Raw genomic sequence first — 17,472 nt, forward strand, 5'->3', positions numbered from 1 at the left:
CTCTCCATAGTGTTGAACAGAGCAAACTGACCCTGTTCTCTCTCCGTAGTGTTGAGCAGAGCAAACTGACCCTGTTCTCTCTCCGTAGTGTTGAACAGAGCAAACTGACCCTGTTCTCTCTCCGTAGTGTTGAACAGAGCAAACTGACCCTGTTCTCTCTCCATAGTGTTGAACAGAGCAAACTGACCCTGTTCTCTCTCCATAGTGTTGAACAGAGCAAACTGACCCTGTCCTCTCTCCATAGTGTTGAACAGAGCAAACTGACCCTGTTCTCTCTCCATAGTGTTGAACAGAGCAAACTGACCCTGTCCTCTCTCCATAGTGTTGAACAGAGCAAACTGACAGCTGTCCCGTCGGCTGTTTCCCAGGGCTAACTAGGAATAATCACAACAAAAAAACCGATTACAAGGAAATGATTAACGGTAGACAGTTGAATTCAACGTTGACTATCGTAACGTTACGAAATTGCTAGCTTGTTTCGTGTATCCAGTTTGTTTTGTTTTGTTCCGCTAGCTAGCACGAATCAGCTAACGTTAGCTAACAAATCTCTTTCGAAACCGCGTCAAACTTGTTACCGTCGTTAGGCATTTTTAGTTTTTGTTGTGAAGGAAGGACTTTACAATGGGATCCAGAGCATCGACATTACTGAGAGAAGAGGAGATTGAAGAAATCAAAAAGGAGACAGGCTGTGAGTTTGAGTTTTCCACTTTTACCAAAGCGTGTTTGTTTGTTTGTGTGTGTGTGTGTGGGGCCAACTAGTCGTTAATGACAAACTCTCATTATCTTGTAATATCAAAGCACGTTGTTATTTCACATAACTAGTTAAACTATATATACAAAAGTATGTGGACACCCCTTCAAATGAGTGGATTCGGCTATTTCAGCCACACCCGTTGCTGACAGGTGTATTAAATCGAGCACACAGCCATACAATCTCTATAGGTAAACATTGGCAGGAGAATGGCCCATACTGAAGAGCTAGGATGAAACATTTCCATCAAGTCAGTTTGTCAAATTTCTTCCCTGCTAGAGCTTCCCCGGTCAGCTGTAAGTGCTGTTATTGGGAAGTGGAAACGTCAAGGAGCAACAACGGCTCAGCCGTGAAGTGGTAAGCCACACAACCGATCGGTTGCAACACTCACTACCGGGTTCCAAACTGCCTCTGGAAGCAACGTCAGCACAATAACTGTTTGTCTGGAGCTTCATGAGATGGGTTTCCATGGCCGAGCAGCCGCACACAAGCCTAAGATCACCATGCTCAATGCCAAGTGTCGGCTGCAGTGATGTAAAGCTTGCCACCATTTGACTCTGGAGCAGTGGAAATGGGTTCTTTGGAGTGATGAATCACGCTTCACCATCTGCCACTCCGACGGACGAATCTGGGTTTGGAGAACGCTACCTGCCCCAATGCGTAGTGCCAACTGTAAAGTTTGGTGGATGAGAAAATAATGGTCTGGGGCTGTTTTTCATGGTTCAGGCTAGACCCCTTAGTTCCAGTGAAGGGAAATTTTAACGCTACAGCATACAATGACATTGTGGCAACAGTTTGAGGAAGGCCCTTTCCTGTTTCAGTGCCAGACCTCACTAATGCTCTTGTGGCTGAATGGAAACAAGTCCCCCACAGCAATGTTCCAACATGTAGTGGAAAGCCTTCCCAGAAGAGTGGAGGCTGTTATAGCAGCAAAGGGGGGACCAACTCCATATTAACACCCATGATTTTGGAATGAGATGTTCGACGAGAAGGTGTCCACATACTTTTGGTCATGTTGTGTATCTATATTGGTGTTGTGGTATGTTATGCCTAGTGACGGTGAGTTTTGGGTTTCTCTGCTGTTTTCCTGATCTGTGACTTGAGCAGAGCCATGTCATTATTGTAACCAGAGAAAGCTCTACTCAGTCATGACATGTGCGTTTAGTCCAGTGGATCACAACAATGAAACAAACTACCCTCAAAGTATGGACAAGCTATCAATCTTTTACTCCTTTACATTATCGTAGTCCTGTGTAGAAATGTTGTTTGTACACTGAGACCTTTTTTAAAAGCATGATCCCAACAATCCTGTCACTAACATGGTGTGTTTCTTTGCAGTTTCCCACAGCCAGATCACCCGGCTCTACAGTCGCTTTACCAGCTTGGACAAAGGAGAGAACGGCACGCTCAGGTACAGACAACAGCCCCATCATGCAATGCCACTGGGACACACACACACACACACACACACACACACACACACACACACACACACACACACACACAACAAGCTTGATGAAACACTCAGGGTGCTTTCGTAAATTCACTTTGGCTGTCTACTCTGATTTTCAGAGCACTCTCGTCTGAGTGCGCCAGAGGGCAGAATAACTGATGAATTTACGAACACTCAACACCCGTTGAATACGGCCGGTGTCAGTAAACATCGGCAAAAAAATAATCATTAAATTGTTGCCAGCAGCACAGTGACCAACGCTCTGGATAACATGAAAACAGCATAACCAGCTCTGCTAGGGGGAGTAAAATGGTCAGAGTGAAGTATTGTGTCTGGAAGTAGCTAGCCAACGTTAGCCTGTTAGCTTGGGTGCTTGACTGCCGTTGTGAGGTCAGAACGATTGGATCAACCCAAATCCTTGGCCAGAGTGTCCAGTGTGCACTCCGAACGCTCAGAGAGCGAAAAGCTCTGAATTTACCAACGCCCAGAGCGCTTTCTGAACGCTCTCTTGCAGTCCAGATTGAATTTACGAACACACCCTCAGACTTACAGCCAAACACTCAAGTCATAGCCACGACACAATAGGCCTACACAGAAAGGTGGAAAAGGGGAATTTGTGATGTCCTGTGACTCTCTGTGGGAGGGGAGGCATTAGTGAAGGGAGGGGAAAAATCCATAGTTGCAATATTATTTTTGGACGATATTAAATCGATATTTGACTCCAAATATTGTTTTAAAATGTGTATATATAGTTTGCAATTGTAGGTAGTGTTAGCCAAAGCTATTTTTAATCCTATAGCTTGTTCTCCATCGTTTTAAATAGTGAGACATGTTTTCAGCACTTATTTACCTTATTTTCGTTTTCTTATGCTCTCTCTTGTCTCTCTATAGCAGATATAGTGAACAATATGTTTGGAACATCAAGTCACAGTATCGAATCGCAATTCATATAGAATCAGAATACAAGTAGAGTCACTATACATTGGTGTAGAGTCGCTATACATTGGTGTAGAGTCGCTATACATTGGTGTAGAGTCGCTATACATTGGTGTAGAGTCGCTATACATTGGTGTAGAGTCGCTATACATTGGTGTAGAGTCGCTATACATTGGTGTAGAGTCAGAATACATTTAGAATCACTATTCATTTAGAATCACTATTCATTTAGAATCAGAGTTCATATCGTAACAGCACCTAAGCACGGTGATAATATCCTACGTTGAGGTTCCTGGGAATTCCCAGCCCTAGGAGGCATTGTAAATGATTTACAGTTCATTTAAATGAGAGCTAATTTTGTCCAATAGAAAATAGTTGATTTATGCCAATAGCTTGCTGTTCTATTGGTTATGGTATCTAACCACAAACGAAGAGAGTATTGAGGATGTGAGACAGCTGTAAGACATTTACTTGTACTGTGTTCATGATTGCCTTTCGTGCCCACATTACTTCTCTATGACCATCAGAGGAAATTTGGCAATGTGTGTAAGAACACAGTATGCCTCCATGCCAGTGAGTATCGCTTTAGAGGCACGTGACCATGTAAGTACAGAATGTTCTGAGCTGATGTGATTTTGAAGTTTGTCACCTCGACCTCTGGTCTGTGAACACAATACTCCTTTGGTCAAGAGGCTTCCCAAGATGCATCACTCTTGGCTCGGGCGTTGCCTGCAGTACCCTACTACCCATACTAGGGGTGTGTGTGTGTGTGTGTGTGTGTGTGTGTGTGTGTGTGTGTGTGTGTGTGTGTGTGTGTGTGTGTGTGTCAGTGTGTGTGTCAGTGTGTGTGTCAGTGTCATTGGGTAAGCTGTGTCTAGAAGAACCAGGTTGTTTTGACCTGAGTCTGACAAGACTGTTTCCGATATGAACAGCAGCACTTGCGTGTCATGGACCTCACTATGTAGTCCTTTTATTTCCACATCTAGTGTATGTGTGAGTGACAGCAAATAAACACTACGTTGCAAACAGACATGGAAGACCGTGTGATTGACCTCTTGAGTTCTCGATTGCTCGCTGACCTTCAGAGGAAAAACAAACAGTCACTTTTAATCCCATCACAGTTCAACTACAGCTCTGTTCTCTCTCTCTCTGAGTGGACTAGGCTCCATAGTTTTCACCCACTATGCAGAAAGAAACCTCCTGGATTCAAGCCACACATTAACCCCATTTATCCAGTCTATCTATGAAATGATGTCACTACTACGATTTCCACACTTCCTGGTTGGATTTTTCTCAGGTTTTTGCCTGCCATATGAGTTCTGTTATACTCACAGACATCATTCAAACAGTTTTAGAAACTTCAGAGTGTTTTCTATCCATATCTACTAATAATATGCATAACCTAGCTTCTGAGTTTGAGTAGGAGGCAGTTTAATATGGGCACGTATTTCATCCGAAAGTGAAAATACTGCCCCCTAACGGGATTGGTGTCGTAAGAAGTTAAACTGGGTGGGGGTCATTTAACCAGATATAATACTGAAATGTAACTGCACCACTTTGTCTGTTTACACACAACACGTGTGTGTTTTCTGTGTCCTCTCAATGAAGCATCCAGTCTGTATTGGGATATACAGTGGGGCTGGGCCTGAATTTTTTTGAATTTATTTATTTATTTATTTATTATTATTTTTTTTATTTTTATTTTTTTACATTTTAAAGCTGGTTTGGTGAATCCAAGATGACTTGTCTTAATCATTCATCAGTTGCCACAACACTACAGCCACGTCATGTACACGTTAGTGGAGCTAGCATGGTCTATATTGGGGTATACAGTGGAGCTAGCATGGTCTATATTGGGGTATACAGTGGAGCTAGCATGGTCTATATTGGGGTATACAGTGGAGCTAGCATGGTCTATATTGGGGTATACAGTGGAGCTAGCATGGTCTATATTGGGGTATACAGTGGAGCTAGCATGGTCTATATTGGGGTATACAGTGGAGCTAGCATGGCCTATATTGGGGTATACAGTGGAGCTAGCATGGTCTATATTGGGGTATACAGTGGAGCTAGCATGGTCTATATTGGGGTATACAGTGGAGCTAGCATGGTCTATATTGGGGTATACAGTGGAGCTAGCATGGTCTATATTGGGGTATACAGTGGAGCTAGCATGCAGTCTATATTGGGGTATACAGTGGAGCTAGCATGCAGTCTCTATTGGGGTATACAGTGGAGCTAGCATGCAGTCTATATTGGGGTATACAGTGGAGCTAGCATGGTCTATATTGGGGTATACAGTGGAGCTAGCATGGCCTGTATTGGGGTATACAGTGGAGCTAGCATGGGCTATATTGGGGTATACATTGGAGCTAGCATGGTCTATATTGGGGTATACAGTGGAGCTAGCATGCGGTCTATATTGGGGTATACAGTGGAGCTAGCATGCAGTCTATATTGGGGTATACAGTGGAGCTAGCATGCAGTCTATATTGGGGTATACAGTGGAGCTAGCATGCAGTCTATATTGGGGTACATAGGGGAGCTAGCATGCAGTCGGTATTGGGGTACACAGTGGAGCTAGCATCCAGTCGGTATTGGGGTATACAGTGGAGCTAGCATCCAGTCTGTATTGGGGTGTACAGTGGAGCTAGCATCCAGTCTGTATTGGGGTGTACAGTGGAGCTAGCATCCAGTCTGTATTGGGGTGTACAGTGGAGCTAGCATCCAGTCTGTATTGGGGTGTACAGTGGAGCTAGCATCCAGTCTGTATTGGGGTGTACAGTGGAGCTAGCATGGTCTATATTGGGGAATACAGTGGAGCTAGCATGGTCTATATTGGGGTATACAGTGGAGCTGGCATGGTCTATATTGGGGTATACAGTGGAGCTGGCATGGTCTATATTGGGGTATACAGTGGAGCTAGCGTCCAGTCTGTATTGCGGTAAACAGTGGGTCTAGCGTCCAGTCTGTATTGGGGTATACAGTGGGGCTAGCAGTGGAGATATCATTTCAACAAGACATTACCCAGTGGCATATAATAGACATTACCCAGAGTGGCATACAGTTGAAGTCGGAAGTTTACATACACCTTAGCCAAATACGTTTAAACTCAGTTTTTCACAGTTCCTAACATTTAATCCTAGTTAAAATTCCCAGTGTTAGGTCAGTTAGGATCACCATTTTATTTTAAGAATTTGAAATGTCAGAATAATAGTAGAGAAAATGATTTATTTCAGCTGTTATTTCTTTTATCACATTCCCAGTGGGTCAGAAGTTTACATACACTCAATTAGTATTTGGTAGCATTGCCTTTAAATTGTTTAACTTGGGTCAAACGTTTTGGGTAGCCTTCCACAAGCTTCCCACAATAAGTTGGGTGAATTTTGGCCCATTCCTCCTGACAGAGCTGGTGTAACTGAGTCAGGTTTGTAGGCCTCCATGCTCGCACACACTTTTTCAGTTCTGCCCACAAATGTTCTATGGGATTGAGGTCAGGGTTTTGTGATGGCCACTCCAATACCTTGACTTTGTTGTCCTTAAACCATTTTGCCAGAACTTTGGAAGTATACTTGGGGTCATTGTCCATTTGGAAGACCCATTTGCGACCAAGCTTTAACTTCCTGACTGATGTCTTGAGATGTTGCTTCAATATATCCACAGAATTTTCCATCCTCATGATGCCATCTATTTTGTGAAGTGCACCAGACCCTCCTGCAGCAAAGCACCCCCACAACATGATGCTGCCACCCCCGTGCTTCACGGTTGGGACGGTGTTCTTCGGCTTGCAAGCCTCCCCCTTTTTCCTCCAAACAGAACGATGGTCATTATGGCCAAACAGTTCTATTTTTGTTTCGTCAGACCAGAGGACATTTCTCCAAAAAGTACTATCTTTGTCCCCATGAGCAGTTGCAAACCGTAGTCTGGCTTTTTATGACGGTTTTGGAGCAGTGGCTTCTTCCTTGCTGAGCGGCCTTTCAGGTTATGTCGATATAGGACTCGTTTTACTGTGGGTATAGATTTTTTTGTACCTGTTTCCTCCAGCATCTGCACAAGGCCCTTTGCTGCTGTTCTGGGATTGATTTGCACTTTTCGCACCAAAGTACAGTCAACTCTAAGAGACAGAACGCGTCTCCTTCCTGAGCGGTGTGACGGCTGCGTGGTCCCATGGTGTTTATACTTGCGTACTATTGTTTGTTCAGATGAATGTGGTACCTTCAGGCGTTTGGAAATTGCTCCCAAGGAGGAACCAGACTTGTGGAGGTCTACAATTTTATTTCTGAGGTCTTGGCTGATTTCTTTTGATTTTCCTATGATGTCAAGCAAAGAGGCACTGAGTTTGAAGGCTGGCCTTGAAATACATCCACAGGTACACCTCCAATTGACCTAAATGATGTTAATTAGCCTATCAGAAGCTTCCAAAGCCATGACATAATTCTGGAATTTTCCAAGCTGTTTAAAGGCACAGTCAACTTGGTGTATGTAAACTTCTTACTCACTGGAATTGTGATACAGTGAAATAATCCGTCTGTAAAGAATTGTTGGGAAAATTACGTGTGTCCTGCACAAACCGACTTGCCAAAACTATAGTTTGTTAACAAGAAATTTGTGGAGTGGTTGAATAACGAGTTTTAATGACTCCAACCTGAGTGTATGTAAACTTCTGACTTCAACTGTATATCATTTCAACAAGACATTACCCAGAGTGATATGTCATATCGTTTTAACAAGACATTACCCAGAGTGATATGTCATATCGTTTCAACAAGACATTACCCAGAGTGATATGTCATATCGTTTCAACAAGACATTACCCAGAGTGATATGTCATATCGTTTCAACAAGACATTACCCAGAGTGATATGTCATATCGTTTTAACAAGACATTACCCAGAGTGATATGTCATATCGTTTCAACAAGACATTACCCAGAGTGATATCAGTATCTGTCCACTCATCTGCTGGTCTGTGATCCATCGTGTGTGTGATTGGAAGTGGGGTCAAACTTATAGGCTGCGTTTAAACAGCCCAATTCTGATATATGTTTCACTAATTGGTATTTTGACCAATCCGATCAGCACTGAAAAAGATCTGATGTGATTGGTCGAAAGACCTATTAGTTGGGGAAGGAAAAGATCAGAATTGGGCTGCCTGTGTAAACGCAGCCTTGGAAAAGAGTCCAAACTTCCCTTTGTTGTCATTGAGTCAATTCTAACTCTCCTCTCCTCTCCTGTTGTTTGTGAAGTCGGGAAGATTTCCAACGGATCCCAGAGTTGGCCATCAATCCTCTGGGAGACAGAATCATCAATGCCTTCTTTCCTGAGGGGTGAGTTGTCTCTGTGTCCTTCACTGATTTCTTTAATGATGCACATAGCTATGACTCGAGTCACTCACCACAAGAACAAACCATTTAGTAATGTACGTTAAGCATACAGTAAACATTCCTTTGTTTGAGTCTACATTAACAATCTATTTATATTGTAATGCGTTTAAAGTTTAAGTGTGTATGACCGGTTGTGCTGGTCTTTGAAATTCACATGAAAGTTTCATGTTTTTCAACAACATGCCTTGAATAGACCCATATGCAATGATAGACCCATAATGATAGACCCATAATGATAGACCCATAATGATAGACCCATAATGATAGACCCATATGCAATGATAGACCCATATGCAATGATAGACCCATAATGATAGACCCATAATGATAGACCCATAATGATAGACCCATATGCAATGATAGACCCATAATGATAGACCTATATCATTACAATCCCAAAACGACCAGTGTGTAGACGAATTCATTTTAGCTGTGGCTTATAACAGTCATGACCGCAGTCAAATTCCATGTGACCATTGAGTCACAGTAACTTGTCCCTCCATCAGATCCTATTGGCCTGGTACTCAGGGCTCTATTGTCCCTCCATCAGGTCCTATTGGCCTGGTACTCAGGGCTCTATTGTCCCTCCATCAGGTCCTATTGGCCTGGTACTCAGGGCTCTATTGTCCCTCCATCAGGTCCTATTGGCCTGGTACTCAGGGCTCTATTGTCCCAACATCAGGTCCTATTGGCCTGGTACTCAGGGCTCTATTGTCCCTCCATCAGGTCCTATTGGCCTGGTACTCAGTGCTCTACTGTCCCTCCATCAGGTCCTATTGGCCTGGTACTCAGGGCTCTATTGTCCCTCCATCAGGTCCTATTGGCCTGGTGCTCAGGGCTCTACTATCCCTCCATCAGGTCCTATTGGCCTGGTACTCAGGGCTCTATTGTCCCTCCATCAGGTCCTATTGGCCTGGTACTCAGGGCTCTATTGTCCCTCCATCAGGTCCTATTGGCCTGGTACTCAGGGCTCTATTGTCCCAACATCAGGTCCTAATGGACTGGTACTCAGGGCTCTATTGTCCCTCCATCAGGTCCTATTGGCCTGGTACTCAGGGCTCTATTGTCCCTCCATCAGGTCCTAATGGACTGGTACTCAGGGCTCTATTGTCCCTCCATCAGGTCCTATTGGCCTGGTACTCAGGGCTCTATTGTCCCTCCATCAGGTCCTATTGGCCTGGTACTCAGGGCTCTATTGTCCCTCCATCAGGTCCTATTGGCCTGGTACTCAGGGCTCTATTGTCCCTCCATCAGGTCCTATTGGCCTGATGGAGGGACAATAATTAAAAAATTCATGACCGCTACAGCCCTAGTCATGTGGGCCACAATGAATGGCCTGATATTAGAAGGTAGCATTGGTCTAAGGTGTTCTGACCTCAAGTCATGACCACTCATGTGAATGACCTGTTTTGCTGTAGGTCTATTCAGCAAATTATACAGCTAAAAATAGAAATATCTTCGGTGTCTATGAAGGCTCCTCTGGTTGGTTGATGTAATTGTTGTTGTCCCGCCTGTGTGTTTTTTTTTCTCTCAGTGAGGACCAGGTGAACTTCAGGGGTTTCATGAGGACCCTGGCTCACTTCCGTCCTATAGAAGACAACGAGAAGAACAAAGATCCCACTGCCTCTGAACCTCTCAACAGCAGGACCAATAAGCTGCTCTGTAAGTCTAATTAGAGGGTGGGGGTCCTAGCCTGAGTCCCAGATCTGTTTGTGCTGTCTTGACAATAAATGATGAGTGACAAGGAGTCAAGACGGCACAAACAGATCTGGGACACAGCCCAGATCAGTTGACAATTTCCTATAGAGAACTAAACTCAGCAACAAAAAAAAGAAACGTCCTCTCACTGTCAACTGTGTTTATTTTCAGCAAACTTAACATGTGTAAATATTTGTATGAACATAAGATTCAACAACTGAGACATAAACTGAACAAGTTCCACAGACATGTGACTAACAGAAATGGAATAATGTGTCCCTGAAACAAAGGGGGTGGGGGTCAAAATCAAAAGTAACAGTCAGTATCTGGTGTGGCCACCAGCTGCATTAAGTACTGCATGGACTGCACCAGATTTGCCAGTTCTTAGGTGGTTCCAACTGGGGACATCCTCCTCCCCCAGTTCCCACATGAGGGAGGAGGATGTCTTCCCTGTAACGCACAGCGTTGAGATTGCCTGCAATGACAACGAGCTCAGTCCGATGATGCTGTGACACATCGCCCCAGACCATGACAGACCCTCCACCTCCAAATCGATCCCGCTCCAGAGTACAGGCCTCGGTGTAACGCTCATTGCTTCGAAGATAAACGCGAATCCGACCATCACCCCTGGTGAGACAAAACCGCGACTCGTCAGTGAAAAGCACTTTTTTGCCAGTCCTGTCTGGTCCAGCGACGGTGGGTTTGTGCCCATAGGCAACATTGTTGCCTGTGATGTCTGGTGAGGACCTGCCTTACAACAGGCCTACAAGCCCTCAGTCCAGCCTCTCTCAGCCTATTGCGGTCAGTCTGAGCACTGATGGAGGGATTGTGCGTTCCTGGTGTAAGAATACTATATACCAACTGACTCTTCTTCTTTCCCAGTCTGATGGATATAAATATATTTTGAAAATGATTATTTGACCTCAAACCCCTTTTCTCCTGTCTCTCGTTCTCCCCCCCCTTCCAGTTGCTTTCCAGCTGTATGACCTGGACAGAGATGATAAGATCTCCCGGGACGAGCTGCTACAGGTGAGAATAGAGTCAGGGTTAAAATTACACCCTCTCGTGGTTCCCCCACTAGAAATCTTTTTTTTTTTTTTTTTGTGGGGGGGGACACACCTTAATCTCTTGATACCAGACCTCAACGCCATTTTCTCATTCAACAATCAGGACTTGAATGTTGTGGAGTAGTTTGAGTTAAGAGTTTGCATCGGGGGGGGGGGGGGGGGCACACACATGAATGAGGTATCTGTCCCCCTGGTGAAGGAAATGACCCTAGAGCTGAATAATAAGATCTTAGGCAGAAAGAGAATTGTCCTTAGGTTTGTTCCTCATGTCATGGTGTAATTTGAGCCTATTAAAGTTAATGCACAGACGGACAAGGAGGAAAATATTTATTTGTCAGGAGCCCTGCTTCTCAGGATATAATTTATTATGGGAATTTCAAAGTGTTTTTGGCATTGAGAAGGAGAGGGAATTTATCCTGGACAGTAAACAATTGTGTAAATTTCCAACCCCAACAAAATGTTGTTTTTGTCATATTACATTGTCCCCATCCTAGTTCCTGTTTAAACCATGTCATTGATTATGCAGTGCCCTATGACCTCTGGGGTGTTTTTTTATTTTTTATTACTAGGAACCAAACAAAAGAAAACAGGGAGGGACCTACCTGAATTTGTCCAATAAACTTTTTAAATGAATAAATCCACCCCTGCTCTTCTTCTCTGTTTGACTGGTCTGGGACGTGACCTACAATCACTGTAATCTCAGGGTTCAGTGACTCAGTGGAAACTCATCTCTTGTTTTGCAAACGACATTGCTGCCAAACGTTCTTCGTGACGCCGTGACTGTGCCACTTAGAGCTTATTAACACAGGAACTTCAAGCCTGAATCATTTTTTGCACCCTTCATGTTACCAGCACATTGAAGTATTTTTTTTTTTTTCTTCTTCTCTCACTTTATACTCATTATTTGTCATTTTATGTGTAGTACATTTAGGGTGTCCTCTTGTACTTTACAACTCTGCTGTTAAGACTTGGAGAAAACTGTCAACTTTAGACCCAAGGGAACGTTGGTGTTAACATTATTTATTCCAGGTTCTCAGAATGATGGTTGGTGTGAACATTATTTATTCCAGGTTCTCAGGATGATGGTTGGTGTGAATGTGATTTTATTCCAGGTTCTCTGGATGATGGTTGGTGTGAACATTATTTATTCCAGGTTCTCAGGATGATGGTTGGTGTGAATGTGATTTTATTCCAGGTTCTCAGGATGATGGTTGGTGTGAATGTGATTTATTCCAGGTTCTCAGGATGATGGTTGGTGTGAACATCTCTGACGAGCAGCTGGGCAGTATCGCTGATAGGACCATCCAGGAGGCCGACCAGAACGGAGACAACTCCATTTCCTTCAATGAGTTCATCAAGGTTGGAAAATTACAACATATTTATGTTTGGGCCTGGGGGGCATTACTTAATACTAACCTAGAATATACATTCTGTTGTCAGTTCTACAGTACTGACTTTGTAGAAGTGTGTGAGCCAAGTCAGTTCATATTTGTTCAGTTAGTGTATTCAGACCCCTTGACTTTTTCCACATTTTGTTACGTTACAACCTTAGTCCTAAAATTGATTAAATTGTTTTTTCCCCTCATCAATCTACACACAATACCCCATAATGACATCACAATACCCCATAATGACATCACAATACCCCATAATTACAAAGCAAAAACAAGTTTTTTTTTGGGGGGGGGGGGGGGTAAAAACGTAAATATGACATTTACATAAGTATTCAGACCCTTTACTCAGTACTTTGTTGAAGCACCTTTGGCAGCGATTACAGCCTCAGGTCTTCTTGGGTATGACGCTACAATCTTGGCACACCTGTATTTGGGAAGTTTCTCCCATTCTTCTGTAGATCCTCTCAAGCTCTGTCAGGTTGGATGGGGAGTGTCACTGCACAGTTATTTTCAGGTCTCTCCAGAGATGTTCAAGTCAGGGCTTTGGCTGGGCCACTCAGACATTCAGAGACTTGTCCTGAAGCCAGTACTATGTTTTGGCTGTGTGCTTAGGGTCGTGGTCCTGTTGGAAGGTGAACCTTCGCCCCAGTCTGAGGTCCTGAGCGCTCTGGAGCAGGTTTTCATCAAGGATCTCTCTGTACTTTTCTCTGTTCATCTTTCCCTCGATCCTGACTAGTCTCCCTGCTGCTGAAAAACATCCCCACAGCATGATGCTGCCAACACCATGCTTCACCGTAGGGATGGTGCCAGGTTTCCTCCAGACGTGACGCTTGGCATTCAGGCCAAAGAGTTCAATCTTGGTTTCATCAGACCAGAGAATATTGTTTCTCATGGTCAGAGTCCTTTAGGAGCCTTTTGGCAAACTCCAAGCGAACTGTCATGTGCCTTTTACTGAGGAGTGGCTTCCGTCTGGCCACTCTACCATAAAGGCCTGATTGGTGGAGTGCTGCAGAGATGGATGTCCTTCTGGAAGGTTCTCCCATCTCCACAGAGGAACTCTGGAGCTCTGTCAGAGTGACCATCGGGTTTTTGGCCGGACGGCCAGCTCTAGGAAGAGTCTTGGTGGTTCCAAACTTCTTCCATTTAAGAATGATGGAGGCCACTGTGGTCTTACTGACCTTCAATGCTGCAGACATTTTTTGGTACCCTTCCCCCGATCTGTGCCTCGACACAATCCTGTCTCGGAGCTCTACGGACAATTCCTTCAAACCTCATGGCTTGGTTTTTGCTTTGACATGCACTGTCAACTGTAATGCAATGTTGACGGTTATGTATTGTGATTGATAATGAATTGTTGATTGCTGATGTAATGGTAATAAATCAGAATTAGAATCACCATTACTTGCCAAGGACATTTACATATACCCAGAGTTTGACCTGGTGAAACGGTGCTGCCAGCAGTAGACAGAATATAGAGCCATAAGTAATAGCATGTTGTTGAGGATAATGACTGAAGCTGTTCTTTGCCTCGTCAGGTTCTGGAGAAGGTAGATGTTGAACAGAAGATGAGCATCCGCTTCCTGCACTGAGACACTGAATGGCTGCACTTCCTGACAGGACTGTCTCTCTGATTGGCTGGACCTTTTACCACCATGCCCGCTGGAACAAGACCGAAGCTGTGTCTCCCTCTCTCTCTGACCCCTCCCTCTCTCTCTGACCCCTCCTCCTCCATACAGTACTATGCTATATCTCTGACCCCTCCCTCTCTCTCTGACCCCTCCCTCTCTCTCTGACCCCTCCCTCTCTCTCTGACCCCTCCCTCTATCTCTGACCCCTCTCTCTCTGACCCCCCCTCCTCCTCCATACAGTACTATGCTGTATCTCTGACCCCTCCCTCTATCTCTGACCCCTCTCTCTCTGACCCCCCCTCCTCCTCCATACAGTACTATGCTCTCTCTGACCCCTCTCTCTCTCTGACCCCTCTCTCTCTCTGACCCCCCCTCCTCCTCCATACAGTACTATGCTATATCTCTCTCTCTGACCCCTCTCTCTCTGACCCCCTCCTCCTCCATACAGTACTATGCTATATCTCTGACCTCTACCTCTGACCCCTCCTCCTCTCCATACAGTACTATGCTACATCTCTCTCTGACCCCTCTCTCTCTGACCCCCCCCTCCTCTCCATACAGTACTATGCTCTCTCTCTGACCCCTCCCTCTCTCTCTGACCCCTCTTTCTCTGACCTCCTCTCCATACAGTACTATGCTATATCTCTGACCCCTCTCTCTATCTCTGACCCCCTCCTCCTCCATACAGTACTATGCTATATCTCTGACCCCTCTCTCTCTCTGACCCCCTCCTTCTCCATACAGTACTATGCTATATCTCTGACCCCTCTCTCTCTCTGACCCCCTCCTCCTCCATACAGTACTATGCTCTCTCTCTGACCAAGGATTTGTTAGATAAGGTTATAGTTTGTATTATTTAGTCTCTTGTCTGTTCTGCCTTGCACCGCTCTGTAAAGTAAAGGGAATACTTGCGTGCCTTGGGTTGTTTTATGTTGTTGTCTCTACTACGGCTTCTCTCAGACGTTTGGTCTCAATGGTTTAGACCATTCAATGTTGAAATAGACTTGTGTTTATTAGCAAGGCTCTGAGTTATACCACCTTTTTCAAACCTAGACTTTTAAACCTAAACCTGTTTGTTAGATGTCGTTCCATGTAATGGTAAAGTATGTCTTTGTTATTGTGATGTATTGTTAGCCAGGGTAGAACAGGCCAAATTTAGCCTCTTTTTTTTATTTAAGCAAACTTATCAATTCCATGATGAGGAAACATGTTGCTGTTTTCTTTGTCAGTATGAATACGCAGATATATGACATTTCACTCCAGTAACGTGCATGGCGTTGTTAACGCTAACAAGAATCGATGTCCCTTCTTCTTCACTGAGCTACGACTTGTTTTTCTAAAACAAGGCTACTTCCTAAATGGCACTCTATTCCTTATATGGAGAATTCATTTTGACTGGGGGCCATAGGATTCCCATAGGGCTCTGGTCGACAGGAGTGCACTATGTAGGGAATAGGGTGCCATTTGGGACAGTACCCTGAACTGCCTCTGGCAATTGGAGCTTGGCGTCTCTCACTATTTAATATACACAGACTCAATTTATTTTATAATTTTTTTATTATTTTCGGTTCATCATGTTTTTGGCTCTCATCTGTCAATATCATACAGGTCAAATGGGAACCAAATGATGATGTTTTTATTTGTCTTACGGGTGAACCTACCTAACTACTGCCAGTGAGTGACCTGGCCATTTCCCAAATAGCACCCTATTCTCTATATATAGTGTACAACTTTAGACCAGCGCCCTATGGGTCTCATATCCCTCTAATCCTGGGAATACGGTGCCATTTGGAACGACCTTCATTTTCAACTGTATCAGACATAGCCCTGACCCTCTCTGACATAGCCCTGACCCTCTCTGACATAGCCCTGACCCTCTCTGACATAGCCCTGACCCTCTCTGACATAGCCCTGACCCTCTCTGACATAGCCCTGACCCTCTCTGACATAGCCCTGACCCTCTCTGGTCTCGTGACTGTATGGTGCAGAGACTCAGGACCAGTATATTTACACACACACAGGTCTGTCCATGATCAATAGAAGATTAAGAGTCCTTGTGAATCAACCTAGATATATTGTAGCCTTGAATTAATAACATACACACTGTACAATGTTTTTCATTGTTTTGATTATCATCAGGTTAGTTCCAGGTACTTCTGATGGAGAGGTGGGAGAAAAAAAAGCATTAGATTTTGTTTTCTGTTGTATGCTTTATGTATTTCAACCAGTAAAATGTTAATATATTAGAGTACATTAAGCTCTGTGTTTGTGGGTCTGTCTTTTTAAATTATAATTTTATAGGTTCACCAGCTGCTCCTTGATGCTGGAAGTAGATATTTTCTTTTTCATCCGTTAGTTTTATTAATCAAAATGTGATCGTCAGTCAAATGTACTATATATATATATTTTATCTTGTGAAATGTTAGGACAAAATTGTAAAAATGGTTTATTGATTTGATTGAAATAAAACATAAGTGCCATGCTTGCTCAAAATGAAATGTTATGTTTGTTTCATTTGGATGGCCTAATATCATATTTTAAGCTTAGCAATGGACTCCTGAGTGGCGCAGGGGTCTCAGTGCTTGAGGCGTCACTACAGACACCCTGGTTCGATTCCAGGCTGTATCACAACCGGCCGTGATTGGGAGTCCCATAGCGCGGCGCGCAATTAACCCAGCGTCCGTCCGGGTTTGGCCCGGGGGTAGGTCCGTCATAGTAAATAAAAAATATGTTCTTAACTGACTTGCCTAGTTAAATAAAGGTTCAGAATAAAATAAAAGCCTCAAATGAGCCTTTCACTGGATGTAATGTAGCATCTGGTTGGCGTTTCCACTCACTACCAAATATGGTGGTGATAGGAAGCCCAGTGAGCAGCAGTGGGAGAAGATGGAGACAGATTGATCTGTCTAGAGACTTTACCCTTTTGCCAAAGTTTCCCCCCCAAAAAATTGCGTAGTTTAGAAGTCCAAATTTAGCTACGTCACAGGCGCACTTAACATAGTAGGCGTTCCCTAACGGAAATATGTAAATAAATGCTACAACGCACCAATAGGATCTCACTAGCTGTTGCTTGGCTCTGCCCACCTTGCTTGTTTTTTTAATTAATTAATTTATTTCACCTTTATTTAACCAGGTAGGCTAGTTGAGAACAAGTTCTCATTT

General features: G+C 43.9%; 1 protein-coding gene across 2 annotated transcripts; it reads left to right on the plus strand.

The window, feature by feature from the left end:
- The first annotated feature begins 259 nt into the window (after window positions 1-259).
- LOC115173004 (calcineurin B homologous protein 1) lies at window positions 260-14,400 on the plus strand. 2 transcript variants are annotated; one of them, XM_029730960.1, is made up of 7 exons: window positions 263-688; window positions 2,090-2,162; window positions 8,386-8,466; window positions 10,058-10,185; window positions 11,189-11,250; window positions 12,525-12,647; window positions 14,218-14,400. In XM_029730960.1, exons 1-7 carry the CDS (start codon window positions 622-624, stop codon window positions 14,269-14,271), a joined length of 588 nt encoding a protein of 195 aa, XP_029586820.1. In that variant the 5' UTR covers window positions 263-621; the 3' UTR covers window positions 14,272-14,400. The 2 variants fall into 2 exon arrangements, with proteins under 2 accessions (XP_029586821.1, XP_029586820.1); XM_029730961.1 differs by lacking the exons at window positions 12,525-12,647; window positions 14,218-14,400 and adding an exon at window positions 12,359-12,498 and having other exon boundaries at window positions 260-688.
- Window positions 14,401-17,472: the final 3,072 nt, after the last annotated feature.

This window comes from Salmo trutta, chromosome 33, assembly GCF_901001165.1.
Source record: "Salmo trutta chromosome 33, fSalTru1.1, whole genome shotgun sequence".
NCBI classification, from domain to species: Eukaryota; Metazoa; Chordata; class Actinopteri; order Salmoniformes; family Salmonidae; genus Salmo; species Salmo trutta.